The sequence below is a fragment of the Lissotriton helveticus genome, chromosome 1_1 (assembly GCF_964261635.1).
Source record: "Lissotriton helveticus chromosome 1_1, aLisHel1.1, whole genome shotgun sequence".
NCBI lineage: Eukaryota > Metazoa > Chordata > Amphibia > Caudata > Salamandridae > Lissotriton > Lissotriton helveticus.
The window spans coordinates 2,096,356,135-2,096,372,109 of NC_136057.1; the positions used below are offsets into that span (position 1 = coordinate 2,096,356,135).

At 41.9% G+C, this 15,975-nt stretch overlaps 1 protein-coding gene across 1 annotated transcript in view; it reads left to right on the plus strand.

Annotated features, from left to right (window-relative positions):
• Window positions 1-14,977, plus strand: part of LOC144756240 (calcium-activated chloride channel regulator 1-like) — a 705,782-nt gene extending 690,805 nt beyond the window's left edge. Inside the window, exons 13-15 of the mRNA XM_078645871.1 lie at window positions 8,645-8,884; window positions 12,121-12,933; window positions 13,019-14,977. Coding sequence (XP_078501997.1) covers window positions 8,645-8,884; window positions 12,121-12,617 — 737 coding nt within the window. The 3' untranslated portion in view covers window positions 12,618-12,933; window positions 13,019-14,977. The remainder of the gene's footprint in view (window positions 1-8,644; window positions 8,885-12,120; window positions 12,934-13,018) is intronic.
• Window positions 14,978-15,975: the final 998 nt, after the last annotated feature.

The window sequence follows — 15,975 nt, forward strand, 5'->3', positions numbered from 1 at the left end:
AGAATCACACTCGGGTTACTGGTTAGAAAAACACATAGGCAAGCTTCAGTTTTATTGTTAAATGCAGTGTAATGCATATTATTTCCACAATACAAGTTTATTACGAGGTTAGTGGTTACAGGAGAAGATTGAATACAAGCAATTCTCTTTTTCAAGAGTCCTTGCTCCGTCAGCTGTAAGCCTTAGATTTGTATCTCCATAGTTATAATTTGTTTCATGATTTTCTACATTTTGTACTAATTACATGATATTATTTAATCAGCAATAAAACTGAATTCAGTTGATTACAAGGATGACCTAATGAAGAACCTGGTGGAGTAAAACCATTGAAAAGAGTCTTAGGACCGTCCGAAAGTCATGGAGACAAACCTCTGCAAACAATGACATTAGGACTGGTATTCGAAAGGTGAATAATTGTCTTACCGAAAATACGAAACCGAGATTTGGCATTATATTTTAGTGCAAAGTGTATTTTCATTTACATTATCAGTGCAAAAACAAAAGCTCCTCAAATAATAGTCACACGCATTCTGGTCGTTTGTATTGCTCTCTTGCACTGGTGTTAAATTTGTGCAACAAATGGAACGTAATTAAGTTTTGTGCCATAATAGTGTAATTCGGGGAATTCCATGTAACAAACTTAACATGAAATTCCTCGATTATGCAAGTTTACACTGCATAATGGACATTTTGTCTGGGAGTAATTAGGACAAAGCATAATTTTGACACACAGAAAACACTGTGACAACAAAACCCATACCAAGTACAAGTGAACATTCTAAAAACACAACAAAGTTCCAGTGATTACAGCCCAAAGGCACACCTATAAGTACATGACTGACCTTTTAATAGAATATTCATACCTCACCCCGCATATGAGCAGAGGTGTACATGCATGACCACTTCTGTAGGTGAAAGAGACTGGAATTGATGACTAACTAAACATAAAGAACCACAATCTGTAGGCCCAAAAAGAAAAACAGTGCACCACAGTACCAGTAGTGATGCCCAGGGCATGTTACAGTGTGAGGGCCTATATAAAATGAGTACCATTTTCTTACACACTTACACACTAACATACAAATACCCACACACAAACAAAAAACCTTTGTCACTGTGCACACGGCAGCAATGCAACCAAAATTAAAGGCAGCTAAGAGTTGCAGCCCTGCATGTCGAAGCATCAAAAGCAATCATAATATGGTGGAGGACAGTTTCTACATTATGCTGATTAGAAACATATTTTTAATACATTAGAAACATTATGCCCAGCCCTCACTGCATTAAGGCAACATCAGAAAATCAACAAATGTGTTCCTTAGAAATGGACGCAAACCAACTAAACGGCTTGGCCCCAACACTAACCAAGTTAAACATTTAGGCAGAAAATAGTACTTAACTTGATTATTGGAGGGTCTACAGATATCGAAGACAGAGAAGGGCATATATGACTCCACGTCCACCATGATTGCCATCTCAGATTTGCAAAATATAATTCCTGCACCTTCATACATATGCAATCTCCTAAAGATTCCAATGCAAAAGCATCATTGACATGAGCACTCCTGTAAGCCGCCCATGGTACACCCAATCACTGAGACCCGAGCTCCATCTGTTTGCACCTGCTAATCATACTGAAGGCCTCTGGAATTATGCAGCAATGAGTGATCAAACTGTGTCACAGTGGAAAGAATTATGCAGGAAGGAAATGCAAATTATCCAGCATGATGTGCCACATTCTGTGGTAGTTGTGTCACTGGTTTATTATGTTAACACACATTGATACGAAATGGATCCCAAGTTATTCAATTTGGAGGACTGCTTCTGCTTCTTTTCTTTTTTATTCTTTTGGTACCTGTTCCTTTAAAGAGCGAACAGCAAAATAGCCAATGCGTGTTTTGCCCCATCTTGGCACACATGCCTAGGCCTTTTTCAAGGCTTTGACTCATGCTTCCTGAGGCCTGGAAACAGTGTTACTGTGGAGGTAGGTCTCTACCTGGATTAGAATTGATGATACCATTTGACAATCACAAATTTGCGATTCCATAAGTCAATTCTACAGATTTTCCTCAGTAGACAGAAATGGTTGAGTGCAGTGTCCGCAATCTCTGTTGTATCTGCAGTGTGAGATTGGCTGAATCAGAAGTCTTTTTTGTCTTAGTCATTTTGAGAGTTGCGCTGTTTTAGAGTACTGCATACTGTGGTTATCTATCCAGGTAAATGGAGGGGGTAAGACTGCAGTGAGAAGAGGCAGTCACACTTGGACCTGAAAGTCAGTTTAGAGTTGTCCATGGACACACACAATCACCACTTTTGTTGGAGAGAAAAAAGCCCTGAAACCTTCATTGGTTGTGTGGCTCATAATGCAATGTGTCAGCTGATTGTGCAATGATAAATGATAATGTTGTAGACTAAAAATACATTATGCTGCACTCTAAATTCACATATGGAGCCCTTTTTAGGTTTTGCCTGAGACAGTGAATGTGCTGCATACACTTTCGCTTACGAGAGATATTGTATACAAAAGGGACTTGGAGCCGGTTCATTGCTTACCATTAGTTGGCTTCATTATCACTCTTATTTTCTGCTTCCCAATTGGGCAGCATGCAACACATGTTGTACTCACTTGTGAGGCCCACTGGACGGCAAATTGGAATAAATCACATGCTGGGAGAAATCCTTTCAAGCAACACTGCGCAGCCTCATGAAATGCCTGTGACCAAGGAGCTGCTCCTCTGAAACGCTTAAGGCTTTGAACAATTTCTAAAATAAAGAATTCCAGTTTGCTTTTATTAATCTGTTTTAGAGTGCATCTTCAAACAGAGGATAATTTGCAAGCATCTAAACTAAGGCAGTCCAGTCCTGAAGACTGCACCACCCCTCAAGGTTAGAGGGGGACCGCAAGGACACAGAACTGATCTGTTGTTGGAGGAACAGAAATGCACAATCACTGAATAATTCTTTCTTGAGAGGCCCACTGGAGGGCTTGAAAATGAAGGTAACAGCTTGGGATAAGCACAAAACATACTAAAGGTAATAATTAAATTGAAAGGCACAATAAAACCCACTGGAGAGAAACAAGCTTAGACCACATGTCCCATCATGCAACACATATTGTACACACCTGTGAGGCCCACTGGAGGGCAAAATGGAATAAATCACATGCTGGGAGAAAGCCTTTCAAGCAACACTGCCGAGCCTCATGAAATTCCTGTGACCAAGGAGCTGATGCTCCAAAACTTGTAGGGCTTTGAACAATTTCTGAGAGAAAGAATGCCGGTTTGCTTTAATTAATCTGCATCTGCTTGCTAACTATATATATGTATATATATTTATGTATGTATATATATATATATATATATATATATATATATATATATATATATATATATATATATATATATATATATATATATATTCACTGAAAAAAACATGGGTTTCAGGTACGTTATATTTATAAAATTTGCATTTAAAAAACTTAAACAGTGATGTCATTTGAGATGTCATCAGGGATGTCAACAGTGATGTCACTGACCAGATGTAATATGTGAAGTCATCAGCAGTGCATTGCGGGGGCGTGAGTTATAGTTCACTGAACTAACTATAAGGGTGGAATTTCTATGGTTTTGTAAGAGTGAAATGTCCAGCTAACTATAACGTCCCTGAAACCTATGTTTTTTTCAGTTAATTTCTAAGGTTTTTTAAATACTAATTTCTAACTATAACATACCTGAAACCTATGTTTTTTTCAGTGAATTTCAATGGTTTTTTTAATGCTCATTTCTAACTATGACAATCCTATTAATTCCCCTTTAATCCAGAGGGTCCCTGGGAGCAAACTAGCCCACCAGAGAGGTGTAAAAAGTGGCATGGCCTCTCAACACCTCTCTTCAATGCAGCTCCCTCGCGCATACTCGAAGTACCTGGTGGGCTAGTTCGCCCCCAGGGGGACATATTCCCCCAATTTACAATGTGCCAGTGGGTGCTTTTTCACACTTGCTTTGTCAGGTCCCACCCCCCTCCCTGCACCACTGTGCAAACACGACCCTGGTGCGTTTTAAGTTGGGGAGTTAATTTCCCTTGAGTCCTGATGGTCCCTGGGGGCCACCTAACCCACCAGGTACCTCCAGTAAGCGCCAGGTGGCTGCGTTGCAGAGAGGTATAAAAAGGGGCATGGCCTCTAAACACCTCTCTGCAACGCAGCTCCCTTGTGCATACTGAAGGTACCTGGTGGGCTTGTTGGCCCCCAAGGACCCTTAGGATTGAAGGGGACTTAATCCTCCAACTCAAAACGCACCACAGGGTGCATTTGCACACTTGTCAAATCAGGCCACACCCCCTCTCTGCACCACTGTGCAAACACGCCCCCTGGTGCTTTGTAAATTGTGGGATTAAATCCCCCTAGAGTCCTGAGGGTCCCTGGGGTCTAATTAGCCCACCAGGTAGCTCCAATATGCGCCACAGAGCTGTGTTGCAGAGAGGTGTAAAAAGGGGCATGGCCTTGGACCACCTCTCTGTAAGGCAGCCCTGTGGCGCATACTGGAAGTACCTGGTGGGCTAGTTGCCCCCCAGGGACCCCCAGTATTGAAGGGGAATTAAGTCCCTATCTTAAAATTCTCCACAGGTGGATTTGTAGAGAGTTGCTGGGAGGGGGCGGGGCCTCCGGCACAATGCCTGTCTTTTTTGTATTTGTATTTTTTAGAAGGGGGCTGTATGGCCCCCCCTTCTTTTTTGTTTTTTTTGGACGTGGGGACTCCATCCCCCAGGGCCTGACCCCTTTAAAAAAAAAAATCTAAACTGAAAGGGGGCCACATGGGTCCCCCTCTCATGGCCAATTCCGGTCCCGGGGACTCAATTCCCCGGGGCATGGCCACATTTTTGCTTTTTATTGAAGGAGGGGGTGCTACGAGGCCACCATTCAGAAGCCTCTATTGGTCCCGGGGGCCCCATCCCCCAGGCGGGCCTTTATTTATTTATTTATTTTTTGAGGGATGGATGGCCACTTGTGGCCCCAGGAACCCCGGAGCCAGCCCTATCCGTTGGCGACTGTGGGGGGAGCCCCAATGCCCCCATGGTCCCTGCCAGCTCCCCGCTTCCTGTGGGAGCCGGCATTGCTTTTCCACATGGGGAGCTCCCCGTGTGGAAAAGCAATGTGGTTTGATTTTTTAAAGCGAGAGCAGGTTTTCTGCTCTCGCTTTCAAAACCCAAACCATAGTTTGTTCCCGCCCTGTCATAGCAAACAGCAGTGTCCCGGGGGTGGGCACCTCAGGACACTGCATGAGCCATCCCTGGGGTGGCGGTCCCCTGGGCCATCACGGGCCACCCTCCCTATCTGATTAAAGCAGCGGGGAGGTGGTGGTCCCCGGGGCTCAGGGATCTGTAATGGACCCCGCATTTCCATCTTAGTGCCCCGGGGAGGTAGGCTGTCTCAAAATTTCCTATGGAAATTAACATGGAGGAAACACTTTTTGGGACCCTCCTTTTTCTCATCCCTCGCTTGACGAATCATCCCCAAACTTTCAGGATAGGAGCTGACCTGGATAGACTTTCTTTTGGGAGAATTTCGCGAAGATTCAGCAAACGACGCCAAAGTTATTGGCAAATCAAAAAATGCTTCTCCTATGGAAACTAGGTTCTAACTGTAACTACCAACTGGTGACCGCCAGTAGGTAATATATATATATATATATCATGAAGAAGCAACAGCGTCTCCCTGTTTCCGGAGCCCCAGGCCCTTCAGGGTGGCCTCACTGCATGGGCACGGAGCAGCCCTCAAACCCCACACTGGCAAGACAAACAATGTGCGGCCCAATACCTTGAAAGTTGCTTTATTTCAAGAGTCTTTCCAAAGAGCCAGTTTCCTTTTTGCCCAACGTTTTAGCTTTATTGCCTTGATCACGGACAGGAACAAAAGCGCCCAGGTGCGCTCGGGCGTAATTTAAAAGGTGTATAACGTGAATGCATTTCCCAGCAGTACCTTTCCCAAAGTGCATTGTGCATGTTACTCAACTATGAATTGGCAATCCACAAGATGTTTTTTTACCTCAGTGGTAATGTCTGTTGCACAAGCACTGATGTTTGCATGGGATCGTTTTTGGTGCAGGCAGGTGAGTTCAGTCTTTTTCGCAAATGTTCTTGAAGTTATTGACTTCATGAAAACATCATCTTTTAGGCACGATTTAAGCAGGAAAACATCCCTCTTTAAATCCCTTCCATGCGCCATTCATTTTACTCAGTAGTTATCCCTTCGTGGGTTTAAAGGCGCAAGTGAGCAAGGCTCCTCAATAAACATCATGAAGAAGCAACAGCGTCTCCCCGTTTCCGGAGCCTCCAGGCCCTTCAGGGTGGCCTCACTGCATGGGCACGGAGCAGCCCACAAACACCACACTTGCAAGACAAACAATGTGAGGCCCAATACCTTGAAAGTTGCTTTATTTCAAGAGTCTTTCCAAAGCGCCAGTTTCCTTTTTGCCCAACGTTTCAGCTTTATTGCCTTAATCACGGACAGGAACAAAAGCACCCAGGTGCGCTCGGGCGTAATTTAAAAGGTGTATCACGTGACTGCATTTCCCAGCATGTACCTATATATATATATATATGTATGTATGTGTGTGTGTATATATGTATATATATATATGTATATACACAAACACACACACACACACACATATATCTCACAGGACAATCTACTATTTAACAATTATGTCCTGAAAAGGAATTACTTGCACATCTGCTGTGAGTATTGTTGTACAAGACAGTTAACATAGGGTACTATACCCTAAACACATCGCAAGTCAAAGCTCATTTTTGTATTTTGATAATATCTTTCCCCACACCACAGATTACAGCTTTTGGTAAAGTTGGCTAGATTTTGAAACTGTTGAACTTCACACAAACTGCACATGCATTATGATTGTGATAGAGGACAGCTAGCTTGGTGTACTATACCTACAAAACATATTATAAACCAAGCACACTATGCATTTTGTATATATATTTTCTCTTTTATGTCTATGAATACATCACGTGATGCACACGTCGATGCATGTATCTTTAAATATGTGTATGACCTGGGAAAAGTGACAAAGACCACGGCTGTGGTCGAAACGCGTCTTTATCTGCCAAAATACCTTTTGATCTGATCAGTTGGCTCGCTGAGATTCTTTTCTGTGATTCTCCTTACATTATATATATGATATGTATATATATATTTTGTCTCATACATGTAGTGTGTACAGAAAGCTATCAATTTATCTTTTGTTTTTTTAATTGCAGCTGGCTTCTTTTAATGTTTTAGTCAGCGCATGTTTCTTTTGTTTCTCTTCCCTGTTTGTTGGTTTTTCCCCTCTGTGTCTCTCCTATTGACTTTTTATTCATTTTTTTATCCTGACGTTTCTCCCTGTATGTATGTTCTGGTTGTTTTCTTTGTCTACCTTCTGCACATTGTCCTTCCTCATCTGTTTTAATGTGTAAAAAGCTTTGCCAAAGCCAATAGTTCAGTCAAGAAGCTAAGTCAACCAAATACAAGTGTGTACAAATGTTTTCCCGGTGGTAGTATCTTACATTTCTCAGTTTTAGTATATTTATGCCAGACCTATTGGGTGGGAAACATCCTTTACCCCGCATGCGTTACTCTGCATGCCATTACCCCACATTTTTTACACCGCAACATCTTTTACAACGCAGTGCTTTACACCACAAACTATTACAACGCATTCCCCAAAGTAACCCCCTGGAGTTACAATAGTAAATTGCATTGTAATGGAGAATAGGTTGTAATGGATTGCGTTGTAAATCCCTGCTTTGTAAAAGAATCTACAGTGAAAAAACTGTGGGGTAATGGCATGCGGAGTAAAAGTGTGCAGGGAAAAGTGTCCTATTCCTTTTGGCTTTGCCAATACCTGTGTTTTCACTTTTATTTTGTCTTAACTAGAGACACCCCGATCTTTCTCTTCACTTCATCCCTTACATTAGTTTGTTGCAATTAGCAGACAACCAGTAAACTCCTTCCTCCAGTAAATGCCCACGTACTCTGAATCAGACATGATGCTTTTATGTTTTATTTTGTTTTGATTATTTCTAATGATAACCTTTACTCTTAGTTGCTCCTCCATCTCCTTGGCCCCTTAGCGTAGGGAGAATGTAGGCATTTAGATTATGACAGCAGTTTTTGTCCCACAAAATAGTACTTTCTTCTTTTATTGGGCTTTAGAACATATTTTACAACTATCTACAAATTTTGGCGGGGATGACAGACTATTGTTTACCTGTTCTCTTGCTGGAACTGAGGCCTCCAGCCACTCCAAGTCAATGTAATGGATGAGTGCAAAAATAGAGATGATGTGATGGTCTCTGTGGGGCCAATGGACTCGCTTTGATTGTACGGCATTAATGTGGAAACTATGTGATGGAGGTCCACCTCAGAGAGTGCACATGCCATAGAGAATCCTCCCCATTATCTGTTTTGTGAGATTATGTTATGAATCTGAATGTAATTGTGCATGTACGCTCATATTCAAAAATAGGCTTGTCATATGTTTGCGTTTCGCTACTGGAAGTCAGTTCAAGAATGCATTTGAGCAACACTAAAGATAAAGACAGTATTGATGGGTCAAGAGTGAAGAAAAGATTCATTATTTTCCAGGTGTCGTCAGAATGAATCCACCAAGGCCTACAGTTCCTGATGAGGACATTCAGGCCAATCTGGAAAGCTTCAGCAGAACCACATCTGGAGGCTCATTTAAAGTCTCTGGGGCACCATCTTCTGGGACCATAATAGATGTATTTCCTCCATCAAAAATTACTGACCTGGAGGCACGAATCGTTGAAAATAAAATCGATTTGTCATGGACGGCCCCGGGAGATAATCTAGACCAGGGACAAGGTATGGTTACTGTTTTGTTTCATTGCACGAATGTTGATTTACTTAGAAAATAAACAACCTTAGGAGGAGCTTGCCTCTAAAATGTTTATTTACAGATCAAGGTTTTCTGCACTAGTACAGATCAGAAACGTTGAACAAGTGAGTTAAATTACAAAATTAATTTGAACACGTAGGGGCTTATTTAGAAGCCTCTTGCCCCGCCAGTATCACCCTTTTTGTGACGCACTGGCGGCACATTTTGCTGCCCTATAGTTACAAGGACATGTAAGGTCCCTGCATGGCTTTTTGTCTCCTTGTAAATACGGCCCCTTTTCACGCAGCACTTTGCATGAAAGGGGCATGCCATGGGTATTGCTGTGGGTGTTCCCATGTAAAACCCATGGCTTCTAGGTGTTCCCAACACCCATGGCTTCTAGGTGCTCCCACCTAACACCCATGGCTTCTACTGCATTCCCAGATTTACAACCTTTGGTAAACCTGGGGAGGCGTAGGGAGGTGCAACTAGGAGAAATGCTTTCATTTCTCTTTGTTTTTCCTCTTTTTATGCATGCTGCATTCTGTAGAACACGTAGAAAGAGGAAAACACCTCTCCTGATTGTTTTTGTGCTGGAAGGTGTCCCTTCCTGCACAACAAATATCTCCCCTGAAATGCAGACATCCTTGCACCATGGTGCATGGGTGCCTGCCTTCGCGCATGGTAGCCAATTGTGCGCCAGCGCAGGGTAAAGCACAGGGATGCGTCATTTTATTGTAAATGTGTTGCATCCCTGTGCTTTGAAAGTGAATCAGTGCAGTGCAACCAAATGGCTTGAGGTGCCATGCTGTATTATTTACTTTCTTGTAAATAAGACCCAAAATGTGCTGCATGTGTGCAAATTGCCTTGGACACGAAAATATTGGCGCAACAGAAAATCATGAGCGTTGCAGGTGCAAATGTCAGCTTGTTGCAAAAGGGTGTGATGACATCTGCATTCAGTGAACCTCTGATATCTTTATGGCAGCATTTATCAAGAAAAGAGCTGCTATAGGAGAAGGTGTGAAAAAAACACATAATAGACATGTAACCTGCTTTCACTGTAGGCTGCTTTGCACTTCGTTTGCAATGCATAAGTGGTGGACTACTCAAATACATTTCCACCACTTACTTAGGGTTGGGAATATAAGTGGCATAATTTCCATTAAACAGCACGTTAAGACCTGCCCAAATGAAATAAGGGGCGAGATGTTGCTGACATCATCTTTAATATGCAGTAATAGGTCCCGCCTAGAAATATGAGTGCAGGGCAGCAATTACGCCCTGGCTTTTCCATATATAGAGCTTGTGGTTGCAGATCAAGACCTGTCAGGTCAGGAATTGTAGCTGCACAGGTATGAGGTTCATTATGCCCCTTGCAGTGGTACTTCTGTGAATTTACCTCACAAATCTCATGAGACTATTTACACCACAGTGAAAATTGAGGGTGCTAAAGCACCCCGTGCATGTAAAATATGCACTAGATGTTTTCATACCTAATGTACACTTCTCTGTTAAAAAAAAATGCAGCAAAACTAGCACAATGGGTTTTGTGTCCGATGTCAACTCATTTTTATCATACTAGTAACATTTGCATGGGCAGTTACCATCAGCTCAAAAGCTGAGGCTATCTGTGTGGTCCAAACAGGAGTGAGTACAATTTGTGCTCGCCTCAAATTGGCACAAGTGAAGAAATGGTTGTTAAACTATTTGTATCCACTTTATCACTTACCCTACCTCATGGGTCTAAGCATCTTTACATTGCAGAAACGAGGACCTACATGGATAAGTGGAGCATAATAAATCCTTCTGTCAGCCAACTGAAGCAGGATATGCGAATAAGCAGGAGACTGATTTAGGAGGCGTGTACAGATAGGGACAGGCATACATGTGATATTGAGTTTGTTCACTACAGAGCATATAATGGCATATTCCCATTTCTATGTGTGGTGCAGAAAGCAGCATAAATGGAATGGCAAAGTAACATAGAGAAATGAAGATATTTCTCCTTCTTACCCTGTCTCAGGTAGGCGCACCACTTTGATGCAAACCCAGGTTCACTGCCTTTAGTAAATTTGAGTTTGTATCAAAATACATGAGGGGATGCATAGCAATGCACATTTAATGCCTACCAGGCACTGCATAGCTTTGTAAATGTTTTAAAGCGTTCTGCGTTGTGGCTGCACCACAAAAGTGGCGCACCCATGACACCAATTGGTAGTAAATTCTTCCCTTTTATTTGACCTGTATAAAGGGTCTGTGACGCAGCAGAGGATTGGCTGACGTCGGTTATCCATTGGTATGTGCCTACAGTGTGTTTATGACTGCTCTTAGTACTCAGCTGCATTATTTCGCAATCGACCGAGGGATAACAAAGTGTCACCAAACGCCCTTTGTATTCTCGGGGCCAACACGGGAAGTGCTGTCATGTAACCTTTAACAGGAATTGATAAGGGAATAACAACGAGCTATAAAACTATCAAAAAATAAAGTAGGTCTCACTTTTAAAGGACCAATAGTCAGATTGGCTAAATCACAGTGATACTACAAATGCATTAACAAATTATTGAACTGAAATGGAAATAAAGCTGAGAGGAACAACACCAGCATTTTTGCATTTTTTGTCTTCGAAATTGTTGTGGACAGTGTTGAGTGTAAATGTAGCCACTTCTAAAGACCAGTAGTGAGACTAGTTAAATCATAAGCCACATTAAAGAAGTCCACAGTGGCTATAGAGAAGAGGCATTGCTATCATTCCCAGTGCTTAATTAGAAAACAAACAATGCCATGGCACAAAGTTGCTCTTAGTGGCCCATTGCTGTCATGGCCCAATGTCGGGTTACTGAATACCAAGGCTGCTTACCTTTGATTCCACCACGGGCCTCCTTCTTCCACAATTAGCCCTCTTCCCTATTCATCTCACTCTTGCAGACTGTTTTCCATCCATGCCTTCTCACTTTGCCCTATTTTTCTCTCCCTCCTACCAACTTTCTTCCTCTTGCTCTGGGTAAAGTCTAATAATGAAAAATACGTTCTAGGCTCCAGAAATGAATGCAGGTGCCCACCACCTGCAACCACTGGCACATTTTAAGCTGTGACGTTCCCTGAATAATAGCCCTATATGAAGTTGAACGTTGTTTTGTCGTTAGAACATGTTTCAGAACAGCAAGATGCATCTGAATACATATATATGTTTTAAAACATGTTTTTTATGTTTTTTTAGCTGCTTCATATGATGTCAGAATGAGCACCAATTCCCGGGACCTAAGAGACAACTTTGAGAAGGCGACCGCTGTGAACGTCTCCGCTCTGACCCCTCAGCCTGCTGGATCTGTAGAAACATTCTCTTTCGTTCCAGAGAACCTAGCCCTGGTAAATGGCACCATCATCTACTTCGCAGTGCGCGCCATTGATGCCGCTGCCCTCAAAGCTGATGTATCCAATACAGCCCAAGCAGCCCTGCTTATTCCTTCAGCCGTACCGACATCCACAGCTCCACCCATGACCACTCTCAGTCCTACCACCACCTCATCAACTATTCCCAGTCCTACCACCACCTCATCAGTTTCATCAACTAATCCCAGCTCTCCCTCCTATGATGTTGTACTGGTGGTAATAATAGTCTGCGCTGCTGTCGTCGTCATCTCCCTTATTATAAGTATAACCCTGTGCATCTTAAGCTGCAACAGGAAAAATAGAAGACCTCAAACAGGCATGTGAAAAGGAAGACGGGAAATGAGGAACATTTTATAGGAAATTAAGTAACTTGACTTGTGATTGAAAATATTTTCACCTTTCCCTCAGGGAAAGAAAAGGTTTTTTTATAATTGGGAAACTTTTTACTTTCATCATAGTGTGAGGCTGATCTCGCCTTAACGGTACAGTGGTATTCTCAAGAACCGTGTCAATTGGTGTCACTAACAGATCCTAGAAGCTTTGGGTCAGAATAACTGATTTTTAATATAGTTTAAATTAAAAGTATTGTGCCCGATATAGAGTTAGTTCCTATTTTTAGTTTATTTCCCCAGACTTATTAGCAGACCTTTTCCTCCAGAGATAAATGCTGGTCATGGCTCTGACCGAATAAAGTACTGACATTCAAATCATTGTTTGGTGATAAGGGTCTGTCTCCAAATAAGGTATAATCTCAAATGGAGTTTCACATTGAGTGCATTTCCCAAAAATTCATTTATCCAGAATGACTACAGTTCATCTGTGAATTTCTGTACTATAGAGAGCTGTCGCCAGTCAGTTGTTTCCTAAACAAAGCAGCTTGGCAACATTTGGCAGAAGCTATTGGAAAAGGTGTGCACCCCTGAAGCAATGCCCCCTGCTATGGTCCCATGATTGATTTGTCAGAGAGGCAAGGCGTAAGCTTCCTTATGTCAATGTTATGAATATTGGGACTAAGATCGCACACAATTGGTTTACTCAGTCCTTTAAGCTGTTGGGAGATATGACCAAGATGAGTGTGATCTACTTACTACACGTGGTAATGCATTGCCCTTGTTTACGTTGTTACTTGTGGGATATACGAGGCAAATTAATCCGTACCTGCACACTCCATATAGCACCCCCTGCCCACTTAGCCACATTACATGATATTTCTGATGTTAACAGTTTTTCCGACCACACACACAAGCTGACTGCAGCTTTTCTGGAGCCTGCCATGAGATGCACCCCATGCCCCTGGAAACAATGTTCTGCTCTCATTCCTCAAAGATAGCTGACATAGTTAATGAGGTTAGCCCACCGGGAACGCATCATCTATAGGATCCACAATCATATGTCAGCTATTGGCCTAGTGTGGGGTCCGTTGAGTTGTGATAAATGACCATGTTTAGAGAGATCGAGCTGATCTGGTGCCTTCTGCTGTAGACCACGTCATCTATTTTAATATTTAATTCCATTCTATTTCCTACCACAATTCATGTTATGTTTCCCCTGAGGTCTTTTGAGAAGACAGACAAGTTCCTGCATGAACCTGACCACTATGGCCTAACTCACATTTAACATACATTATCGAGGCCACTCTCTTATGCTATATCTGCTGAAAGATAGTGATGCATATATCAGTGGTTTCCTAACTTTTATTGGTGATGTACGGGGGAACCCACTAACTACACTCCCCTTGCCCACACTCCAATTACTATGGCTATGTGTTTGCATTCCAAATGTACAGACTATACAGTGTGTTGCTTATTGATCGATGATCTTCATGCATAGAAGTTCATTGATTGCAGTTTGTAATATTCACTTCCCATGCACCAACCATGATGGTATTGGTCTTCTCCTTCACCATATTGTACGCTTCTTCACTTTATTCTACCCTTCCTTGTTTTCCCATTGGATTCTAAACTTCTTTTTGAGGTTAAACATTATTTATTTGCCCGAAGATCTAGTTATGCCTTCTTCCCGGTACTGTTGGTAGGAGATGTTTTGTGTGAATCTTGTCTCATTTTGGTATGTCATGTCAATAGATAATGTATGTTTTCGTTTATCTAAATAAAGAATTTTTGCAGAACGAAGGCAGCTGCTTCACCAAAACAGCTGTTTTACTTTTCCCAGTCAATTGTTTGGTAAGAAATAAGGTGAATTGAAACCTATGCCAATGGAGGGCGAGCAAGTCATAAACATGTAAAGCATAAACAACCTTAACTACACAATTTCCATGCAGTGGACATGATAAAGGACATCAAATTATACAGCGCTTCTGAGTCCAACGTATTAGGACTGCCTCTGTCAAGTATAATAATTGAATTACTTATGTTATTCAGGTGGGTAAGCAAATGACGACCCGAATATGCATGTCGTTATAATATGGCACTCAATTATTGCTTCTTTCTCCATCTCGATTGTAGTGTTTCTAATGCCTGATGCTGAAGTGGATGTAAGAAAGGCTTAAACACATGCTTTGAACTCTCATAAGCCAAAGGATCTCTCAAATCTCCAAAGATAATAGAGTTTACATTGTATTCTGTTCATCCCGTATTATTTTGGGTTTACCTGAGTTAATTGCCAGAAAGTCTAATATTGCTCAGCTAGATAAATATAAGAAATAAAGCTTGATTTCTATCAAATAGCATGTGTTCTGTTATTTTTGTGTTTTGTCATATTTTGATATGATGTGTTATGTTATCGTAATGTAATGCTTAGTAAGCGCATCATTCCTTCCAATGAAAGCTAACCTGGATGCAAGGATGATAATAAATATTATGACAATGCAAACATAGTTCCTGATGACTAAAGATAAGGCACTGGAGCTGGTTTCTCATGCCATGATGGCGAGGGATAATTCTAATGCCAGTGTGGAGCGGGTTTAATAGGCTTCCTCTTTGTCACTCCTTCTTGATTTTGTAATTTCAAAGTGCATGCCCGAAAGAGTGTGCCTTGTGAAACCTTCAAGCAAGAAAGAACTGTCTATCCTAGCACAGAAACAATGCTGATAAACAAGTCAGAGAAATTTCAACTGAACCCTGTACTACAACAGTAGCCAACAGAGCCTGTAACAAACCACAGCTTGGGATGATTGAGCACCAAAAAGCAGACAACGGCTATTTTAATTTTGACTCAGGTGGATTATGAAGGGCAAGATGCAGTGCTTAATTTGAGTCGGTGGTTTCCTGTGCTCTCTGCACCAGGACTTAACTGTCAATGCTGCCACTTAAGAAAGTCCACCACACGGTGTCACTGCTTGTCTGATTTTAAGAAGAGCACAGTAGAGAATTTAATAATTCCACAAACATTAGGTGCTACCCACTCCATTTGTATAGCTTTAGGTGGCCCTCAATAGTCTGAATAGTCTCATTTGTAGGAGTTTGATGATTACTACTGGTGTTGGTACAGTCATTTGCATCACTGGCAGGGGCAGTGGGTGGTATACGCTGCAAAGCTGCAATGTCCACCTGAAAAAAGCCCTTGCACTTATTTTTTAACAAATTTAGCACTAGCAAGATGCACACAATTTGTGGTACTGCTCTATATATTATTACCTCCAACGTGAGACATACACCTTGAAAGAAGATATTGAATCCTTGTTGGTATCAGCAGAAATGGGGCTACTTCACTTCTGTGCAGC